General features: G+C 37.7%; 1 protein-coding gene across 1 annotated transcript in view; it reads left to right on the top strand.

Moving 5' to 3' along the window:
* The first annotated feature begins 1,684 nt into the window (after positions 1–1,684).
* Positions 1,685–24,265, top strand: part of LOC306860919 (uncharacterized protein) — a 63,586-nt gene continuing 41,005 nt past the window's right edge. Inside the window, exons 1-2 of the mRNA XM_079402943.1 lie at positions 1,685–2,111; positions 11,022–12,085. Of these exons, the coding sequence (XP_079259069.1) occupies positions 11,396–12,085 (690 nt within the window). The 5' untranslated portion in view covers positions 1,685–2,111; positions 11,022–11,395. The remainder of the gene's footprint in view (positions 2,112–11,021; positions 12,086–24,265) is intronic.

The following is a 24,265-nucleotide window of genomic DNA, read 5'->3' on the forward strand; positions in this document are numbered from 1 at the left end:
AAAACGTCATATCCGGTCATGCCGTGGGGGAAACAAACCATTCAAATGAACGCGCGGACACCTTGTTAGGTGCTTAATCTTTAGTCTTTGTGATGATTATAATTAATTTTTGCATTGTGCAATGCCGAAAAGTTGTATATGGGCGATGATATGTTGGCTGTGAGACTTCCAACTCCAAGAGCATAGCGGTAAGTTACGTGTTGATGGCATCTTGCTCATGGTGTCTTCCCCACTGGATCCATGGCTTCATAATAGGCCTGTGTCTTTGTTGGCATATGTCATTGATTAACGACCGGCTTGGATTAGCAGAAGTCAAGACACGGTGTGCTATGGAGCCTGTAATGCGACCCACATGCTCCTGATGCCACTGGACACAAGATGCCTGACTGATGGTTGCTCTTTCCACCTTGTCCACCTCCTCTTCAGTGACTTCATGGAGGCTGACACACCATGACTTATTGCATATTGTAGCAAAAGCTTTGAAACTGTTCAGAACCACTGCATGTGGTGATCTGTCAGCTAGCATGTCCAGAAATTGCATCTGCTGTGAAGTAGAGGCTTTTGGGATTGGGGTTTTTCTTTTCCGTTTTACTCCTGGCGGTGTTTGCTCAGAGTAAAAAGATGTTTCTGCCACAAGTGCAGGCTCAAATTTTTTTACACAAATCTGATTCCATGCACAGGCTGCGTTTGTGCATGGGACTTTATTAAACCCCATCCTAACACAAGCCTCCAATTTAAAAAGAACAGCAGCCACATGGGAACACGTCTCACCCATATTTTGTGATGTAAAACCACTCCCACAAAGCCACTGGTGAAAAAATTGTAAGCCTCCAGAGACCTGTAATTCTTAATGTTGCTCTGCAAGTAGATTCCTGTGCAATATAGCACATCGCCGAATATAAGCTAATGACTCTGAGTAACATCACAGCTACAATAAAAAATGTGCATGGAAATATTCCTTTAACATGCTACATATTAGTTTTTATACCACAGCTTTAACTGAACATGGGATAACAATAGACTGTTGGATGACGCAGGGATACTGATATTAACGTTAACGTCAGACTGAATCATCTATTAGCTGTTTCATACCTGGAGACTCAATCAGGTAACAAAAAATGTCGAGAAACGATACCTCTGGCCGTTCCGTTGGGTCGTTTGTCCAGTCACATATAGTGTATGGGCAATCCGTCCCAATACGGCTCAGTTTTTCTATATATCTGGCTCTGTCGAGCGGAAAGTGATTTAATGTAGGCCATACCGGGTAAACACCATTCTTTTCCAGTCAGGGGGAAAGGATTGTTTTCCCCCACGCCACGCCCCCAGCTATGCCACGACACCGAGCAAGTCAATAAGAAAGCATTTTCTGCTTTAGTTATATAATGTCTTTTGATTTATACATCACGCATCTTACATTAAATGATGCATTTTCATAAATAAGGCCACATGAATTGCAGAGTGATATTGTTGAATCGGAATATTAATAGAAAAACCAAAACAAAAAAGTAAAGTTAGACATGCCCTTTATCCTAATAAGTAACAACCCTATTAAAATGTTAATTGATTATATCAGTAAGCCCAAATCTCATTGCCTAATCAGACATTTATTGAGGTAATGCGCGACCTCTCGTGGTCAGACAGAGGCGGCGGCGCGCATAGTTGGAGCACGCGGTGCGAGCGAGCCGCGCGCGTGCGCGCGTCTGTGGTTTAACCGAAAAAAGGAAACAATTGTGCTCGATTGAACGACGACGAACGCCGCAGCGACGGACGCTGCTCTGTAAATGATGTAAAAAATAAACCTATATGAATACGTAGCCGTTACATTCACCGGCAGATAGGTGTGCTGATAATCTCGCGGAAAGGCAGAGCAATATGTTTTTTAACAGATGATGTGTCCAGACGGATTTGCAGGGTTTAAAGACGCCTCTCAAACAAGAGAACCAAACGCTCTTCCAAGAAAAGGAGTAACACCGGCAACCTTACACGACAAATTATGCTCATATCCAACGAGATGCTGACGAACTGTTGAGTCTTATGGCATAAATTGGAGAAAGCGAGATCTTTCGACAAGCTGCTTCGGTTTAAATAACGACAGAGAATGCAGCACACCGGTGAGTAACGTTACCATTGACTGTTGTGCTAAATAATCATCATTAGCTCTTGATATTCAGAGGACTTGTCTTTATAGAAATAAATTGTTAAATAAAAACGTATCTTTAGGTTGCTGTAACGTTATATGTCTCTTAGACATACAGGAATCCCAGGCAAACATAGCTTAGATGCTAACACAACACGGTGGTGCTGAAATAGACACTGGCAGTGGACGAGACGAGCAATATTATTACCGCTTGAACCCGTAAAATGAAGGCGTTTCCATCTTTTTTTCTTTTCTTTTTTTTTTGTCTGCTTTTTTCTTCTGATTCCGAGGAGGTTTCTGCTCTTGATTTTGTCTTTTATATTCTTCATCCGTCTTGCTAACCGAGTCGATGTAAATGAATACTGAATGTGCAGCTCAGGCAGGCGTTTGCTTTCATATCTGTCTGTATTATGTCATACCGTTGACAGATTTTCTCATGCTAATTGTCCATTTATCGACTGATGGTGCTTCAGTTTGTAAATTACAACCTAATAGCACACGTCTCTGTGTTTTTTGTAGCTGCCATGTCTTCTGTTGCTATGTGTTTTTAACTCAAGCCACTGGCCACTGTTGGTCAGTGTAGTGGCTAATAGATGGTGCCAGTGTAGTAGTTGACTTTATCTTATCTTTCTTTGGGGTTTTGTATAATCATGATGATGTAGAATATTTTATATGGGCCACTGACAAATAAGGATGTCTGAGATGATGAAAAAGAGAAATCTAGTTTAAATTGGAAAGTTCTCTGAAAGTGGTTGGTGCCAGTTTCTACAAATCAGTTTTGATGTATGGACTCTAAAAATGTCAAGTGGTTTAATCAATTAAATTGGTCAAAACATGGTCCTTGCACCTAGAATAAACACGCCAATTTTTATTTTTGTAATGGTTTTCAAAAATATTTTTCAAAGTGATTTTAATTTTTTTTTTTTTTATACAAGTCATGAATTTGGTCAAATATCAAATTGGTTTAACTAGTGTTATGCCATTTGAACTGACCTGAGTTGACCTGCCTTTTCAAAAGGCAAAATATGTGATTTAAAAAAATACACATCTTAATGACTTGGGAAGACAGTCATCAGGGTATAAAACAATGCACTGTTTTACGGTTTTGTTGTGACATGACATCACAGTTATGCCATCTAGGCATTTTTGAATGGCAATGTAAAAGAGGTGTTTTAATGTATTTTAAATGTAATTTATTCCTGTGATGGCAAAGCTGACTTTTTAGCAGTCATTATTACTCCAGTCTTCAGTGTCACGTGATCCTTCAGAAATCATTCTAATATGCTGATTTGCTGCTCAATAAATATTCCTTTTTCAGGATTCTTTTATAAATAGAAATGTCAAAAGAGCATGAACAGCATTTGTTTGAAATAGAAAACGTTTCTAACATTTTACTGTCGTCTTTGATACATTTAAATAAATAAAAAATGATCCCAAACTTTTGAACAGTAGTTTATGCAACTTTTTGTATCTGTGCAGTCTATGCTGATGAGGAATAAGAAGTGATGAGTGTAAAAGTGATATAAAAAATCCCACCAAAACTTCAGTGGTTAACTGCCCCATATTCTATGATGGGATAAATCAAGAGAAGCTTACTTTAGGCATAAACCTCAAAAGCACAATAGTAAGCCACTTATGTATAATCCATAATTCATCATGGCAAGCTTTGATTAAACCACTCTCACCTAGATTATATCATAGGCTGAACGAAGAGAAGGCAGCATAGTCTTTTTTTTTTTTTTTCTGGTTCACTGTGTATCCTACCCTCTGTGACCATAGTGACACTCACTTTCACATGCTTGACCTAGATTGGACAAAAGTGTTTGTTGTGTGGTGTTCTTGGTGTTACTTAATGGGATGAGGAGAACAAACTTTATACCTTCAACTCCAGCTGTCACTCTGCTGTAATCTACACCTTGAAATATTACAGGCACCAGATTTATTTAGTTGTTTTATTTAGTTTATTTAGGATCCACTTCCTCAAAGCTTATTTTACTTTAAAAAGAGTGCTCTGTATGTTGAATTAGGTTTAGAGAGAGTTTGAATTTACAGCTGTTATTATTGTGAGTCATAACACAACCTTCCTTTCCTAGAAATATCTGTTTAATGGACTGTGATCCAGGAATGAGTATGTGATTGGTTAAAAAGAAATCAATTGTGACAGCAAATTATCCAGCCTACTTACATCAGTGCCTAAAGCAAGTGCACAGATCCTCAGTGTCAAATTATACATTTGATGAATTTTGCCTTGAGGATCAGAATTAAATGACAATGAACAGTATGCAAGCGAGACCTTTCTTATACTGCAAACGGACTTTTTCATCTGAGGATGAACTGGCACTTAACTCTGTTTCAAACTAAGCTGTAAATTATGTAGATACCTCAGTAATCCAAGACAGACACCACGTGTCTGAGGGTCCAGTTTAAAATGACTTTTTGTTGTTTACATTTCCTGAAGCTTGAAACAGTTTGCCCATGAAATGAGAAAAAAATTTCATTTTTTTTTTTTTTTAAGAATGTTTCAACTGTTTTTGTCCATACAATGCAAGTCAGTGGGATTTAAAATAACAGTGGAGCCATTTGACTTTCTCTCAGATGGAAAAAAAAAAAAAACAGTTGGCAGTTTGTGATGGCAGCTCAAGGTTGTGTGTGTGTGTGTGTGTGTATATATATATATATATATATATATATATATATATATACAGGTGCATCTCAATAAATTAGAATGTCGTGGAAAAGTTAATTTATTTCAGTAATTCAACTCAAATTGTGAAACTCGTGTATTAAATAAATTCAGTGCACACAGACTGAAGTAGTTTAAGTCTTTGGTTCTTTTAATTGTGATGATTTAGGCTCACATTTAACAAAAATCTGTATTTTGAGATACTGATTTTTGACTTTCATGAGCTGTAAGCTGTAATCATCAAAATTAAAAAAAAAAAGTTTTGAAATGTTTTGCTCTACATGCAATGAATCTAAAATATATGAAAGTTTCACTTTTTGAAATAAGTTACAAAAAAATTATCTTTCACGACATTCTAATTTGAGATGCACCTGTATACATATATTTTTTAGCATTTAGTTAAAATTGTTAATGTAACTAAATATAGCTAATTGAAAGACTAAACGGTGTGACACACCAAGCCACCTCGGAACATTGAGCCATCATTGGGCATCTGTCAGCTTAGTTGTTTACAGTTTTTCCCACATCATTGTCACTAGTCAGAACCTCATCATGTATTTTTGGCCAATTCAGCATGTTCAATCAGCATCGGGCTGTTGGTAAAACAGATCACTCTGATTTTCTATTCATTGTTTGTCATGAGGACACACACATTCTCTTCTAATTTTCATTGTCTTACCGGAGCATTCCAATACAAATATATTTTCATAACACAGCAGTTTGGAATGAAGAAAGTGAACAACATGATTCATATTCAAAATGGTAAGCTAGCACTTGTTTATGGCTTTTATATTTGCGGCGAATATAGACTACTGCCATCTTGCTGATATAGATAGACAGTTAATTTATCTCACAAAACTGCCGATCATACATGCTAGTTGGCTAGTGTTAGCTGTGTTCAGATGCAACTTTTTTTTTTATCCCAGGCAACAACACAGTCAGATTTCGACACACCTAGTTGTTTGTTGGAGGTTTGGTATTTCACCGCCCCCTAGTGGACCCCGGCTCCCTGGTTGAGAACCACTGCTTTAAGATCGAACTGCATTGAAGTTGCAATGTCTGTGCATTGTCAACAAAAAGCACTCTATTTACTTTGCACAATTTATTTACAATTGAAACAATGTCTGACACATCAGTTTATCTTTTCTTGTTTTATTTATTGCTTTGGCTGATCTCATCATACTCATATTCTGCTCCATGCCTCTTCCACTCCCACATGCTCAAACTTCAGTTGGTTTTGTTGTGGTGGAATTTTGTCTATTGTCACTGCTGTCACTTACACTCACACCAGCACATATTTTATCACAGGAAGATCTCCCCAACTCTTTTTCTGTGTGCGTGTGTGCACGACCCCCTCCTCCTCTATCTTCCTCTCTTGTTCTCATTCACACACATTTTTCCCACCCATTTCAACACAAACCCCCTCCTTATGTCTCCTCTCTCACTACCCACAGTCCTTTCCTGTCCCCCCTCCTCCATTTTTATCCACACTTTTTCATCTAGATTCATCATTGCTCAACCCCCAAACCCTTCTGTCTGCCCCCTCCCTAAACACACATACACATAGATACACACACGCTACGTTCCCTGGCTCCGTCTTTGTCTGCCTCAGTAAATCAGCAGAGCCTGCTCCGTTCCAGGGGATTAATGTGTGTATGCCAGTGAAGAGAACAGTGAAAAAACTGGGAGAGGCAGAGAGGACTCGATTTGTGTAGCGCCTGTTGTATTTGGAGTTTCAGAGTTCTGTGGGAGCAGACAACATGGTGTGTGTGTGTGTGTTTGTGTGAGAGCGAGTGCTTTAACAACACAGTGCACTGATTAGCTGTACCATTTGTTGAAGAGCTCGGGTATGGCATGATAAAGTGATATCAGGTACTTTTTAGAAGATCCTGTTCAATGTTAGTTGCAGTTGATGCACTGATGCACTTTAAAAGGCTGTCAGACCTTTTAAAACCTCCTAGTGAAAGCATTTGCACATTTCAAAGAGGATTAAATCACAGGCACGGATATTAAAATTAGCGATACATCTGGGTGAGGTTGAATGCCGTAAGTCATGATCAGTCCCACATGCGCCACTGACAGATGAGAATGTAGAATAACAGAGCTGATGTACAAAACTAAACATCCTCAGAGGTGACTGGGTTTGTCATATTCAGGTTTTCCCAAAGCACTGTATGCTATATTACACAGGCAAGTTAAGGCTACTCTGATTTGTCTCTGCCTCCAACTTTGTGCATGTGAAATACTTCATAAAAGTCATGCTAAAATATGCAGCTGTGATCCGCCTCAGCTCTTAGTGACAGAAGCAGCTCTGGTTGTGCTTTGGGTTTGTGTGAATAAAGTGCAGAATCAAAACCTTCAAAATTTGGTGTTAGTAAGATTAAAAAAAATATATAATTTTTTTTATTCAGCAGTGACCGAAAAGACATTTTGTAATGTTACAAATTATTTCTGTTTTAAAGAAATACTGTAGTACTAAAGTTTCTTTTTATCAGAGAGAACTGCAGAATGTATCCTGGTTTCCACAAAAATATTAAGCAGACAAAGCAATTTAGAATATTAAAATGATTTCTGGAGGATCATGTGACACTGAAGACTGGAGTAATGACTGTTGAAAATTCAGCTTTACCATCACTGGAATAAACTACTTTTTAAAATATAGAAAAAGTATAATTAATACTTAAAGTATAAAACCGTATATTGTGAATTATTATTATTATTATTATTATTATTATTAATAATAATAATACACTTTAATTTATTTCCAAATCAAGTAAATGCAGCCTTGGTGAGTATAAGAGACTTGCATTAAACAATGTTGTTATTCCTTCATGTGACATACCATATTGTTTAGGCTCAACTTTTAAAATATCGGATAGCATTGGATATTATATCTCATTACTTTATAAGCACATTTTACCTTATAAAATGCTTGACAGTCCATGCCAGTGTGCGTGTTCCCATTTTTGTTAAAAAATTTCAGTGATTTAAATCCACTCAGTTGGCCTATTTTTATTTTTTAAATAAGAACTTATTGACTTGTGTTAGTTGACTCTTTAGGTGTAGTCATTATTAAATTTCGCTCCTGTCTGTCACACAGCACAATTTGAAAGTCAAACCGCTTAAAGGGGTCATATGATGCTTTTTTTAAAGATCATTATTTTGTGTATTTGGAGTAACCGAATATGTTAACATGCTTTAATGTTCAAACACGTTATTTTTAAAATACTGTAAATTATTGTAGGTCCTCAATGCCCCGCCTCTCTCAAACGCTTCGTTTTCTACAAAGTCCCTCCTTCCGACAAGCGCAGTCTGCTCTGATTGGCCAGCTGGCACAATTCATTGTGATTGGCCGAACACCACAAGCCGCGTCGGAAATGTAACGCCCCTTTCCATAATTGGGAGCTTTAGCTTTCAAAATAAATGTAAAGACCATTAATAATGTCCTTAGTTTTACCGTCAGTTCAAGCCCGAGAGGGAACAGAGTCGCGTGACAGACACCGTGATGATGCTCTTATGTGTTTGCACACAAGCCGCGATTAAGACTATTTCTGACGGGCTGTACACTCCGCTGTGATGTGACCTTGTGTGTGTGTGTCTCTCTCTCGCTTTCTCTCTCTCTCTCACACACACACACACACACACACACAAGCAGTTGTGTAACCGTGTCTCCCCCTCTCACACACGCAAACACGTACACACACAACGCACAAAAGTCCGCATTTGTACAGTCAATAGCAAATAACTAATAACAAAACATACATACAGTCACTTATTCAGAAGCGCCAGATTGTCATAGCAAAGTCAGAACTTTGATAAAGAATATCTCTTTGGTTTTGAGACTTTAGTCTTTGCAATTTCAGGGATCTTATCTATGCACAATCAGCTTGTAACACTCCAAAGAGAAAGGAAAACTTCAAATCACATCATATGACCCCTTTAATAAATACAAATGTCTACTGACTGTACGAATGTGCTTAACCATATTAAACTCTCTTAAACAAGGCCAACGACCATATTCCTCTGATGTGGGAATGAAGCCATAGATCCAATGAAGGAATATCTAATCGTGACAGGATCTGAATGCTGTGTGTCAGAAATGAGTTTGGGAAAGCGAGAGAGCGTATGAGTGATGTGCCCTGATGTACATGTGTGAAGTTCTGGACTCTGTCCGGTATGTAGTTTTCACGGGAACTCCTAGCCCTGAGGACACAGGCAAATAAGCTCGTTTTTAAAGCAGGACTTCCTCCTCTCATGGGTTGTTGATGTCATTGCTTCATGCCCTTTTATATCTCAACAGTCAGCTCTCTATTAATTACATTTTATTGCAATAGCCCAATTATAGACTACTGTAACTCCCTTTTTTGTCAATCAACTGAATCATCAGAATCGTCGCACGTGAGAAATGAAATTTAAACTCCTTTCAGTTGTCATTCAACGTGCCATTCATGTCATTTTCGTTGTATGAATGGAGAGATTGTGAAGTTTAAGAGGAGTGGTTCAGGTCAACTAGTATAGCTAGTCTAATGAGAATGTAGCCTGCTTGCTTTTGCACCTCAAATGCCTTCCTTTTGTATATTTAAAGTTTGCGTTTGTGTGTGGGGGGGGAGGGGAGAGGCAGACAGGATCTATTCTTTCAGTTTGCATTTTAAAGAATTGAACTATTGCACCACTGAAGTTTCCTGCCATTTCTCTGTTACTTCCATAACAGGAATAAATGGGTAACCTATCTTTTTCCACCTCCTGAATGAGTCATGTTATTATTAGCTTGTTTGTAGCAAACTAACCTGATGGATGTGGCTTGCCAGAAGACAGATGGGCATGACAAGAGGACAGCTGAAGATAATGATGTTACAAGAGAGAAAGAGAGGGAGATTGAGTTTGTGATAGGAGGCAGAAGTAGGTTTTATGGGTCAAAGGGAGCATTGAATCTTGTGAGAAGCCGTGTCAGGTGATGAAGTGTCTGAATAAATACGGAGAACACAACTAGTAGACCAATGAAGATCCACTCACTGTAAACATAAGAAGCTGTAATGCTCCCCATCTGGGGGCAATACTGCTGGCTACAATTAATAGTTTGTTTTTACTGCATCTGATCCCTTAGCGATGGTCTGTGGTGGTCACTCATGTTCATTCTGTATCCGCTCTGCCTCTGAATTATTTAACCCTAAAGGGCCTTTATGCCATCATTCATTATTAATCAATCACAAGCTGCTGTGTTCCTTTAGTTTTTCAATGGCTAATATTTATTGGCACTTTGTAGTTTTGTTATGCACCGGTACCCGTCATGCTTCTGGATAGCTTAATTACTGGATTAGTCAGTTACTTTCCCCTGTGTTTGGGGGCTCTTGTTTAGAATATAGGTGGGCTGCTGCTAATCACATTAATTGACTTATTAATTTTCATAAGTTATTCTAAGTGCCCTTGGCAAAATTCACATTTGAATAGTTTTTAGTGACAGTTGTGAACAGGCGTAGTGTTTTTCCCCTATGAAATGCAGGCCCAATGATATAGACTTAAACAGTAGCTGAAAGTCTACCCTCTTTTAATGATGTGTTCTAAAATGTACCAGAAATTAAATAAAACTCTTTTTATATATTTTAGTCAGTGTTTTAGTAAGTTTATGTACAAGTTAAGAAATAATAAGCTTGTTAAGTTGAGGATTTCCACTGCAGTTTTTAATCAAGGTCAAAGAACTATGCTTAAGAAGTGGTTTAAGTTAATAAACCTATTGAAAAATATAGGCTACTGTTCAAAAGTTTGGGAGCAGTACATATTTAACTAAATTAGCCTAATACTTCCATTCAACAAGGAGGCATTAAATTGTTAGATTGTTTTATGAATAGAATCAATCTGTTGTTTTCTGTTTTCAGCATTGATCATATGAAATATTTCTTGAACACCAAATCAGAATGATTTATGAAAGATCATATGACATCAAAACTAGAGTAATGGCTGCTGAAAATTTAGCGTTGCCATTTTAAAATATACTTAACAGAAAGCAGAAAAATATTTCACAATATTACTGTATTTTTTTTAATTGAATATACAGATTTGTTTCAGAAACAATGAAATTTATTTATAATATATTAAACGGTTTAATGAAAAATGTGACCCTTACTGCAACTTTGTTTGATGTTTATTAGATGAAGACTGTAAAAATGCCCTTACTCGATGATACCCTGTGTTTTTCTTCTGTAGGATACACCTGAAAATCCCCTCTCACTGAAGGCCATTCACCTAGGAATCAGTCATATCTGAGCCAGCCACAAGAAACTCTGTGCAGGAAATGGAGATAAGGAAAGTATGCAGCAAAAACTGAATTAACCTGCAGATATACTAAAAAAAAACAAGCACTCTCTTATACTCCTGTGAACTCGAGCGAACGGGGAAGATTAGAGCCGCAGAAAAGAGTGAGTAATTCTTGTCGCTGACAGCTGGCAACACTGGAAGGAACGGCTGAGGAACTTCATAAGAGGGTGAGAGGGTGATCACAGAGTGAGAGAGACGGGGACTGACAGAGAGCCAGAGTGCAGGAGGGGGTGGCGGAGGAGGAGTGGGAAAGGTCAATCGCCATGGCGACGGACCCAGGAGAGCCCACTGCCACGGAGGAGTCCTCTGGAGAGAAACCTGATGGAGCGAGGGAGGAGGAGAGTGACCAGGGGAACAGGGCCGCCCGGGAGAGGATGCACAGCACTCCATCTGACTTCCTCTCCTCCCAGACCCAGGAAAGGAGAGCTGGGGGTGCAGGAAGAGGAGGTGGTGGAGTGGAGGACGGTAAAGAAACAGAGGTGCCGGCCAGATCTCTGACCTTCTTCATGCCCACCTCCCCAGCAGCCCGAGAACCGTGTCGGAAACGGGAGAACAAGCGCTTTTTCCGGAAGAGCGTGGAGATATGCGAAGAGGATGATGAGGAAGAAACCCCCGGCGCCCCTCACAGCGCCCCTCACCTCGAGTTTTGTGCCTCCGACTCTGTTTTCACTAGCGGAACCCAGCAGTTACCCACCAGTGCCTCAGCTGCCTTGGGTGAGGATGGCACTCACGGCACGCAGGATCCTGATAAGACCGGCCTTACGGCGCCAGCTTTGAAGGGGAAGGAAAGAGATAAAGAACAGGAAGAAGAAGCTGAGATGAAGGCCGTCGCCACTTCACCCGGTGGACGCTTTTTAAAATTTGACATTGAGCTTGGGAGAGGAGCGTTCAAAACAGTTTACAAAGGCCTGGACACGGAAACCTGGGTGGAAGTTGCCTGGTGTGAACTGCAGGTGAGACTTGTTTACCCACAAATGAGTTACGGTTAGCGTATTAATACAGTTTGAGTGGCAAAGGTTTTGACATTTCTTTGCTATAATTTGGGCCGATAGCGGAGATTAGTATTGGTCGCCTTTCTTGGACAGGAATTTGAGTTGTATCATGTTTTTCAGTCTTAAGTGCTTTAGCTCTGCTGGTTTGAATTAGGATGCTGTTACTCAGGAGTTTTCCGAGCTTGTTGGTGAAATCTTAGCCTCTTGTGTTTCTCTTTAGGCTGTTACAGTTGAGTGCAGTGAGAACAGTAGAAAAAAAAGAGTTTCAAATTCAGAGCTCAATAGCTTTATAGATTACACAGTGACTATCCGTGGGAGAGAAGGGTCAAGCCTACTCACGGCGCAATGAACTGGACAAACAACAAGGCTCAGGCTCTCTCTTGTTGTGAAATGGAATCTTTATGGCTTTGCTACTATGCTGAACCTGTTTTTGCCCACTGCAGATTGTATTTCCTAGGAAAAGTCGTCACTGAATAATTGGTTTTGCGACAGGGACCCAACTGTTTCATAATGTGGTTGTAAACAGAAGGCCACGCATATGTAGATGGGACTGCATTGACCACGTATCACAACAGACCGTATAACATGCAATAGCTTAGCCAGCATGCCATCAGAAATATTTCTGTCACGTGTCCTTTTAAATCCTCTCATGAAGCAAAGTCTTTCAGCTCATGCAAAACAGCCAGCTGAGAGTAAAGCCTGTTGCTTTCCAGCACTAAAATGGTGTTAGGTACAATAATTAACCAATAAGGTCCATTTTAAGGAGGTTAATACCAGCTATGTAAGAGGCTTAGCGATTCAGATTGATTCAAAGGTTGAAATGGCATGTAAATCATGGGTCTGATCAAGGGAGATTCAAATTTTTCAGTGGATGTTGGCTCTTATTACTAATTCATTTAAACCTCTCAGTGTCCCAAAGGAAGTACATTTCTACATATTTTCATTACAAAAAAGATTTTATCTTGAATGTATAATTATTTATTGATTCAGGGGCTTTCAAATATATATTTTTTCTTTCCACTATTAATGTTAAATATGAAAGCTCAATAGAAATAAATTATTTTGATTATTTAAATTCATGAATCCATAGTATGCTATAAAATAAATATAGATATTTTTATATTTTATGTAATCATTTTAGAACATTTTTAGAACAAAACAAAAATATAGATATAGATGCATACAGTCGTGGTCAGACTTATTGGCACCCTTTGTAAATATGATCAAAGGCTGTGAAAATTAATCTGCATTGTTGATCTTTTATTTTAAAAATTCACAATCGAACCTTTCATTGGAGAATTAAGAATTTAAAATGGAAGAAATATCATTATGAAATAAATGTTTTTCTCTAATACACATTGGCCACAATTAACGCCACCCTTTTATTCAATACTTTTTAAAACCTCCATTTGCCAGTTTAACGGCTCTAAATTTTCTCCTATAATGCTTGATGAGGTTAGAGAACACCTGACGAGATCAGAGACCGTTCCTTCATACAGAATCTCTCCAGATCTTTCAGATTCACAGCTCCATGACGGTGCTTCTCCGGTTCAGTTCACATCACTCATTTTCTACAGGGTTCGGGTCAGAGGACTGGAATGGCCATAGCAGAAGCTTGGTGTTGTGCCCAGTGACCCATTTTTGTATTGTTTTTTTAGATTCTTGTTTGGATTATTGTCCGGTTGGAAGATTCAAACATGGCCCATTTATAAGATTTCTTACAGAGTCAGTCACTTGTTGATTTTTATTTTTTATTATCTGTTGGTATTTGATAGAATCCATGATGCCATGTGTCTAAACAAGATGTCCAGGACCTCCAGCAGAAATATAGGCCCACAACATAAAAAATACAGCAGTATATTTCATTGTACACATGGGGTACTTTTTATCCCTGTGTTCACCAAACCTATCTTGAGTGTTTGATTTAGCTAATTTTTTAGTTTCATCGGACCATAGAAGCCAGTCCCATTTGAAGTTCCAGTCGTGTCTGACAACTGAATATGCTGGAGATTGTTTTTGGATGAGTGAGGAGAATGTTTCTTGAAACCCTCCAGGGCTCGACAGTGCGAGCATTTCACTCGCATTTGCGACTAAAAATAGATGTGTGCGAACTGGAAAATGTATTTAGGAGCACAAGTGCGAATACAAAACAGCCTAACTTATACAGTAGCCTATAACAAACGTATTAATTTATTCTGTTTATTTATGGAAAAATTGCGATGCAGCCTCATATGATTACTTTAGAACTTTAAAAAGGTTTAATTTAAATGAGCACAGATGAGAAGAAAAGCGGAGCGAGTTAAAGTGAAGACGCGCTGAATGACGCACATTCGCCACTAGAGGGCGCTGCCGTTACCCCGGTAACCCAGTAAACAAATCAGCTGCGCTACTTTCCTAAAACTGTGTAAATAATGTTTCACACTCACAGTCATTTAGATATTTATATTCGCTTTAGTCTTCACAATAGCATCAAATAATTCTTACTTAAAGACTTAATGAGCTATTTATTTTCAAACATTTTTTCTAACCTAAAACATGGCCCATCCACTGATCTATAATAGAGAACAGTGGGCCTATCTATACATCAACGACTGATTCGTTATTATTGTTCAGTAACACAAGTTACATTAGTTAACATGAAAAAAACAATGACTGCATTTATTAATAATGCTATCTTAATTTCAACTTTTAATAATACGTTATAAAATCAAAAGTTGTCTTAATATAATTCAATGGAGCTAACATTAACTAACATAGTTGAATTTTTTATTAATCAACATTAACAAAGAATATGAACTACTGCAACAATTAGCTATTGCACATTTTTAGTTAATGTTAACCTGCTTTAACTAATGTTAACAAATGGGACCTTACTTACCTATTGTTCTTTCGTTCATTTGAACAATCTTTTGCACTCTAATCTTGAAACACTTGTTTACTTTATATTTTTATGTATTTTTTATAAAAGTCTTTTAGTAAATTATCTTTAATAAAGTTATTTAACCTGTTAGGAGGACAACACTTTTTTTTTTTTCACTTAGAAATTATATATTGTGATTTAAAAACAAAAACATATACCGTGACAAAAGCTTCAATGATTATTGTGAAAATTGTATACGGACACAGTTTAATAGGATTATAACTAATTACATAATTAGCCTATTAAATAGTGTCTGAAGTAAAATGATTTAAAAACCTTGTGTACTTTCTGTATTCTGATAAATTAAATAATTGTGCTTGTAAATGTCTCTTTGTATCCCCTTATTAAGCTAAAACACCTACTTTGAAAAATTTGCATTGCGCCCCTAAATTTTTTAATGCGCTCCTAAATTTTTTGACTTAAGCCGGGCTCACACTGTGCGATTTTTAAAAGTCTTTTGCGATTGTTGCTTGTCACACTGTACGAACATGATCTCCATGTCAGACTGTAGGATCTCAGTTGTCTTAATGTCAGACTGTACGACAGTCAAGACGCGATAAAAACGGACGTACTCAAGAAGACTTGTCCGGAGTTTTACGTCATCAATACGTGACCCGCGTTCTCTCACTATAATGGTAGCTAGTAAACAACAGCAACGTGTAGCGTTAGTTTTATTAATTACATGCCTTGATGTTAAAAAAAAAAAAAAAAACGAAAAAGACGACGTGTGTGGAGCAAGTCATGGCTGGGCAAAAGAGGACTTTATGGACTTCCAGTTCTACAGAGCGAACTTGAGGTAATTTTGTTATTCGAGTTTAAACATCCTGCCCCTTAATAAATAAACTTTTAAGTAAACTTTACCTTGTACATGTATTGTTTTTACAAATAATGAATGGTTTGAAGTTGTCGCGCTAATTGCGTCATCAAGTTCAGTGCTCCTATTGGTTCTTGGTTTGACGGTCGTCGTAGGAGATGTCACACTGCAGGAAACTTGAGGAAAGTGTCTGAAATCTTCTGACACTGCCAGAATTTAATCGGAGGAAAAAAATGATCGCAACGGCCATTAATCGGCTGTCGGTGAACATGTCAAACCAGCGATCTAGACAACCGAAGGTTTTCTGACCCCAAAACTCAACCTTTCTCTACAATTCTCCAGCTGTGGCCCTTGGAGAGTCTTTAGCCACTCAAACTCTCCTTCTCACCGTGTATATAGACACACGTCTTCCATGCAGTTTCGTAACATTTTTTGTTGATTGGAAATTCTTAATTATTGCCCTGATGGTGGAAATGGGAACTTTCACTGTTCTAGCGCTTTTCTTAAAGGCACTTCACTAATTTGTAAAGCTAAATTTTCTTTTGCTGCACATCAGAAATATATTCTTTGTTTTTTCTCATTGTGATGGATGATTAAGGGAATTTGGACTTTGTTTTCCCTCCTATTTATATTTCTGTGAAACAGGAAGCCATGGCTGGATAATGTCATGTTCATAATCACCCTAGAGTGCTCAAAATTGTAATTTTGAATGGGAATATACTTCAGAGATATTTTAATCATAAGATTTTCTAGGGCTACCAATAATTCTCAAATGTGTATTTGAGAAAAACATTTCATAATGAGATTTTCCCCCATTTTCAATTGTTTTAGCTGAATGAAAAGTTAGATTTTTATTTATTTATTTATTTTTTTAATAAAAGATCAATGATTAATAATGCAGGTTTATTTTCAGAGCCTTCTTTGATTATATTTACCAAGGATGCCAATAATTCTGACCACGACTGTATATGTATGTGTGTGTGTATGTGTGTATATGTATATGTGTGTATATGTATGTGTGTGTGTGTGTGTGTGTGTGTATATTTACTTTATTTTAATATAATTTGGGATAGATTTTTAGGCAGTTTGGGTCATTTTGAGTGGTTTATGTGTAATCTTTCTACAATATGAAAAAAAAAATTTCAAAAAATAGGAATTTAGAGCATCTAATTTCAGTTTGGTAATTATGCATTTATTTAACTATATTAATCTATTTTACCAGATTCCACTGCCAAGCAAAGTAAAATAAACGCTCACCATAGGCAGCATGTTAAGTCTGACCCTGCAGTCTAGCACAAACTCCAGATGTAATTTTCTTCTGAAAGAAAGATATTTATGATTTCATCTCAGAACCTGAGCCAGCAAATCTAAATTGACCCTTAGCAAAGACCCGCCCTTGGTTACTGTTGCTAAGTCAGACAAACCATCCAACAAACCAGATTCAAAGAGATTCAAACAACAAATATTGTTTTGTGGCTCTTTAATGTGTCGTTACAGATCGCTGTAGCACCTCAGTTCAAGCGGCATGTGACCGATCATCTCTTACTAGTTATAGCAAATGAACATGAATGAACATCAGAAGGTATCTTGTTTCAACTGTGAAAAGATGTCAACACAATGTTTCAAGTTAAATTCCACCGACGTTACTACTCTCCTTTCTGGTTTGTTTGTAGGACAAAAATGGCAGATTTAGCATTATGATTGCTCAAATTGCCTGTTAATCAAACTCCCGGCGAAGGGTCAATTGAGCAGCCAAGGTTGGGCAAAGTTTAGAAATAACTGGGTCTAAAAAAAAATGACTGCAGATAATGCCATATGCTGAACTTTTCACACGTTTCTTTAAATAGATTTTTAATGATGTAAGGTCTTTTTGTCATTTGGAGGGACCACTCATCATGTGGTGCAACTAATAATAGCAATAAAAGTCAGTGTAAAGTGATATTAAAATATGTGTTCTGAGTTTGTCACACAACAGAAAAATGTGTTATTAACCACCCAGCCAAATTTGAATGATGATAAAAACCGCCAAGTAACTTTAAGTTATCAAAATCTTTGAAAAATGAGCAGGACTCTCTGCTCTCAAACGCTGGGGGCGTGTCTGCTGTCAGCGCTGAAACCACGCCCATTCGCGGGAAAACGGCCGTCTCTCTCTACTGTCAAATACCGCTACAACCTGAATGGATGCTACTGATACTACCTCTAGTAGCTTAATTGGATTTATACAGCCATACATGTTTGAGCGTGCAAGTTCTATACTTAATTGTACACGCGCGTGAGCGCTGCAGTGAGTTGAAACCTTCTCGTCATCAAGGCAAGCTCATGGTTGCTTAGCGACGGTAAACACCACGAGAGCACAAGCTCCGGTGCGCTTTGAAAGAAGAGAAAGCGGTACAGCTCGCGTTTCTAGATGCGAATTGTGAACGCTCCATGTTTTTAAATTGTATGTATTCTGCCACATATTGAATGAATGAGTGAATGAATGATGCATTTATATAGCACTTTGTGTATTGCTGTACACCCAAAGCGCTTTACAATCATGTGGGGGGGGTCTCTCCTCAACTACCACCAGTATGCAGCATCCACTTGGATGATGCAACGGCAGCCACACTACAACGGCGCCAGTGAGCTCACCACACACCAGCTACAGGTGGAAAGGAGAGACAGTCTTTGAGCCAATCAAGTGTATGGGGATTATTAGGAGGCCATGATAGACAAGGGCCAGTAGAGGGAATTTGGCCAGAACACCGGGGTTACACCCCTACTCTTTACAAGAAGTGCCATGGGATTGATTGATTAATGACCACAGAGAGTCAGGACCTCGGTTTAACATCTCATCCGAAAGACGGTGTTTTTTTTTTTTTGACAGTATAGTGTCCCCGTCACTATACCGGGGCGTTAGGACCCACACAGACCACAGGGTGAGCACCCCCTGCTGGCCTCACTAACACCTCTTCCAACAGCAACCTAGTTTTTCACCGGAGGTCTCCCATATTGATGTCTCTGGGCTAAGACCCATTCAACCTTGAACCGTCCCTGCCTAGAATCTGTATATCTAACATCAAACGTTCAAAAAGACAAACTAAGAACTTGACCTCTCAACGTAGTTATTATAGTGTTAGGGGCTCCATTGCGTCATCGAGCCACCGTTTTAGCCCCGCCCAAAAAAAATCCTGAACACAGAATTGGTGAATAACTGTTTAACTCCACAATTCAGTACTACATAGTTCAGAGTCTTTGTAATGTGTTTCAGCAATACATTTCTAACATTTGTAATGTTTAGAAACAATTCTCAGAATTCTCTTTACACGGACTTTAAATTAAAAATAAATTATCTAATTTCTGTGGCTGAAATATGAATCACTGCTATAGTATGCTTAAGTGAATGGCATTTTAAAAATATTTTTCTCAGTTTTATGCAATTTACAGAAAAAATAAGTCTGCTAACTACAATTAAGAAGCCAACTCTGAAATTATAGAACAAAAATATGGGATCATTATGTACAAAAACTCAAAAGAAATGCAAATACTTTGTTTCTAAACACTTCAGTTACAGAGAACATTTAAAAAAAAAAAATGTAAGCTTGTTAAGGAAATTAATTTTAATATGAATCATGGTCGCACATGACATTTAAGGCTACGGATGATTCGTCACTAAATTCACTTAATTTAAAATTTTTATATGAATTTGTGTACACAACCCTCTTATTGTTTGAACAACTACAAAATATATATATATTTTTTTAAATTTGCCTGTTGAAAAATACAAAAAAATATATATTTTGTAGTTGTTTAAACAATAAGAGGCTTGTGTACACACACACACACACACATATATATATATATATATATATATATATATATATATGAATAAATTCAGATTTTGTGTATTTTTAATAAGTTTAAATTCTTTTTTTCCTGAAATTTTCTCTCTGGTGGCCTTTTGGGGGTTACGAGACCCCATTTTGAAAACCCCTGCATTGATAATTTTACACAGCTAAATTTGCCATAGTTCAGACCTTCCATACAATTTACAATCTACAAAAACATTGTTAAATCCAGCTATCCAACAATACGCTGTTGTTGTTGTTTTCAGGCCAGTCTTGTTATTGGCCTACATTGTCTTTTTGTTCATCATGGATAGACTATGTTCCTCCTTCATAATGACAAATTTGTTGCCAGTAGCAGGATGGAGGCAGAACAAAAACAAAGAATAACAACATGCCAGTGTACTTTTATGCTAATTCTGCTAATGTGTGCAAACAGTAGGCTAATAGGGGTGAATTAGATTTAATTCTGCTGTAGGTTTGAAAATGGAAGAAATAGGTTGAAAAAGGTTATTAACACTCAGTTCTAAACAAACAACAGAAAAACAAGCAAAAGGTACCGCAGTGGAATACAGATGTGATACTCAGTATCACAGTAAAAGAGGAACAATGACATATGGCAAAACAGTGACTGAATGAGCAATCTGATATTTGTTCTCAGTTCTCTCTGGTTGCTTTGTTGAAAGGTTGGGAGTCATGTGTTTGGCTTGGAGCTAATCCCACACACACTCAGGGGCCAGTTCACTAAACCGTTGCACCGCTTTAGTTTGCAATATTTCAGCATGTGTTTGCTTCAGCATGTGTCTGATATAATACTAAAACAATGCAGGCAGCATGCACAAATAAATGCAGTTCATTATTTTGAACCACCTAGCCTTCCTCAACTTTTTCCTCCTTATGCTGGCAGGTGGGCCAGCCTAGTACTTCTATGACTGTTGTCTGCCCACAGATACAATGATTGTAAAATTCACTTTAATCCTTACAGTATGAACTGTGGTTTAATCTCTTTACTGAGTTTGAGCAGATGAATCCATAGTTTAGGAGACATTCTCTCAAGCCTCCTTGACCCCAACAGTTTATGCTGCTGCTTAGAGAGTAATGTGATACAGAACTAAACTAATCCATCTCCTAAAGCAGAGTCCTGATGTGAGCTGTTTGACACAATGTGGTTATTGGCGTTTCCTAAAAACCTTGGACAACAGACAGTCCGGAACAGAATGAAACGCTGTGGTTTGTTAGGAAACTGTATGTGAGATGCTGTTTTATGTTCTCCAGTTGTAACGAGTACAATTATTTTGTGGTTAACTTCCAGTCACTCATTACCATCCAAATAATGGAATTTGAAGTTTAATGTCATGTTTTTCCAGTAGTACGTTATACGAGAGATTTCACATTTACGGTGTGCTACTGTACTGTATCTCTCAGTAAGCGTGTTTCTCTTTGAGTCCATTGTGCAGTTCTTATGTGCATTGTTAAAATGCAAAGTGCTTGGTGTTCACTTTAGTTCCTCATTAACGTAATTCATTCATTTGTAATTCACACAGTTTTGGTTAGCGCAGGTTACAGTAAGGAACTGATTTGTCCATGATGTGTTTTATGCTGATTTAAATTTGTCCAAGGTAGAATCATCTAGCTACCAGAGAAGTGTATTTTTATTTTATTTTTATTTATTTTTTGTTTATAGCTATAATTTTTTTATTTATTTTTTATTTTTTTAAACCTAGGTTTTGTTTATTTGGAAAACTTTAGTTTTTTATTTAATAAAAAAATATATATTTTGCTTTCATTTTAATAAAAAAAAATGCCAAAATAAGTTTACTATAAAATTGTGGGGAGATTAAGTCAAAATCTTAACCACTGACCTGACCAAAACAGTCTGAAAAAATGTCTTAAGGCCTTTCCACACTGAGTGCGAAAAAGCGAAACGAACGCAATGACGCGCTGGAATAAAACAACAGCTTCCTATGGATGCTTCCATATAGACCGCGAACATTCGCGCACCGAAAATGCTAATTCTTTTTCCGTCCAGTCCGACGAATCTTTTCAGTTTCGCAAAGCGAAAACACAGGCTGTCCAATAAGATTTGAGCATTACATCACGTGGCCAGAGCAACTGCTGTTACCCCAAAGGTTGACACGGTGGTGCTAAAAGCTCAGAAGACTGTATTGAGCACGAACCGTAGAAGAGTCCTTTTTTCCGCAAGAGAGGAGTGTGAATGCTGAGTTCTTGTTATTGTTGATATTTAAGAACAGACTATTGTCACGTTCTTTATGTAGAATAACATTTCTATTAATTCTCTTCTGGATTATGTGATCTGAAGAGCACAGTCCATGAGTCAGCTCGTTCACTCTAGACCTGTCAATCATGTAATCATATCTCTTGCCCTTCTATATATATATATATATATATAAAAAACATTTTTGTACACATTAAATACTTCTCAAGATGGTGCCGCGCATGGCAGCCATTGTGCTTGGCTCTCCAGTTGTTTTGGTGTTTTTGTTAGTTTTTCCTGTTTTTTTCGTTTGTCCAACATGATCAGTTTCGCCAGAGAAGAACTGCTGAACATTCGGCAAAATGCACCACAAAATTTCCAACCGGTTTTTGATTATTCTGATGTTTTGCTGAACATAGTGGTCGTCGGAGCTGCAGCGCTCTTTAGACGCTTCAGGACGCGTAGACTGGGGAAGTGAGCCGCCGCACTCAGACAGCGTGGATTTCGAATGCCGTTGCCTAGCATCCATATGGCAAATCTCCGCTCTCTACCCAACAAAACGGACAAACTCTTCTGCTTTCCCGGTTAAACAAGGACTTTTCAAACTCTGCTGCTCCTTGTTTCACGGAAACCTGGCTGAATAACGCCATCCCGGACAGCGCGGTTCATCTTCCTAACTTCACGCTGATCAGAGCAGATCGCGACGCGGAATCAACGGGGAAATCGCACTGTGTCAGGACATGCTTCTACATCAATGAAAGGTGTACAGATGTAACAGTGTTAAAGATGTTCAGATCTAGAAACGCTTTTCATCAACTGTAAACACTGTGGAGCTACTTTCACTAAAACAAATTCCTCGTATGTGCAAACATACCTGGCAATAAAGCTAATTCTGATTCTGATATGAAAGCAAATAGACCTAGAATTATCTAGATAGGTTTTCTGTATATTTTTATGTAGCTCATGGAATTTGTAAAGGATGTTTATGACAGGACAAGCAGGTATCGATCAGTCCATTATAAAACATACAAAGAGTGCATGTCTCCCTATTATAGAATCAAAATTAGGGATGCACGATATTATCGGACTGATATCGAAATCGGCCGATAATGACTTTAAATGTAAATATCGGCATCGGCCTGATATGCAAAATTATGCCGATATGTCTTGCCGATAAGGGGAAGGGGTTAACTCTCATGTGCTCAGGGTGTGCTAGCGATTAGATCACGTCAGCAATGTGGCTCATTCTTGAAGCAACGTTTTGTCTGAATGATGAATAGATTGACTGTTTTGGATCGCTGCATTTAATGTGTGAACGCATGTACAGAAAGACGCGTTCGGTGTGGGATAGAGTAAACCGTTATAGCACAAGCAGGGGCAGCAGTGACAGCCTCCCCCAGGTCCTAATGCCCGTTCGGTAAGGAGTTTTAATCTGTAGGGGGCGCTGTTGGCCTACTTCTAATTAAATTAAAAGTAAAATAGCCTACACAAATAACATTTAGACTGTGTTTCTGATTAAATAAAGCAGTAATTGATGTAATAACATAAGTATGTTTTGATTTAATGGTCAGAAGCTATAGCTTACATGAAAAAAAAATCACAAACATGACACTTGTAAATTAAATAATTTTATATATACTGATTTATTCATTAATGTGTAACGTTTTATTTTTTAAACAAATCATGAGCTCTAAAAGATTTTCAGAATTTTTACAACTCTTTTGTTTTAGACCATCTACAAATGTTAAATCTTAAAATAAAATATTAGGGTTAACACTGCATCTTTCTGGGGGAAAAAATGCAGCGATTGATATAGTTTATTTATATTTATTTTCTTTATTATTTTTTATTTAATTCTAATAAATAAGTTAACCAAAATGAATAATATTTTTCTTATAATTTCTGCACAGGAGAGACTTGGTGTTGTTTCCAAACAAAAGGAAATATTTACGGTATCGGCATCGATATCGGCCAAAATGAGTTGAAAAATATCGGCATATCGAATATCGGCAGAATTCCAATATCGTGCATCCCTAATCAAAATCCATTTTAGATCACAATCGGAAGTTATTTCAATCACTCGATGATGATGATGATTTAAAGTGGGTTTTGAGCAAAAACGTTAATAATTACATACATTTTCAATGTAGCTTAATGCTAATTGTACCTCCTAATTATTTCAGATGTATTCTTTTAAGCATTATGGGTATTTTGTGTTTCTGATGAAGAAACACAAAGTTATTTATCTTAATTTAATGCTGTATGTTGAGCAGCGGAAGATGTAAACCACACGAGATGCATACGCTTAGGGATGTAACGATTACCGGTTTGAGGATAAATCATGAGAAAATTTCCCACGGTTAGTATT

Source organism: Barbus barbus, assembly GCF_936440315.1.
Source record: "Barbus barbus genome assembly, chromosome: 41".
NCBI classification, from domain to species: domain Eukaryota; kingdom Metazoa; phylum Chordata; class Actinopteri; order Cypriniformes; family Cyprinidae; genus Barbus; species Barbus barbus.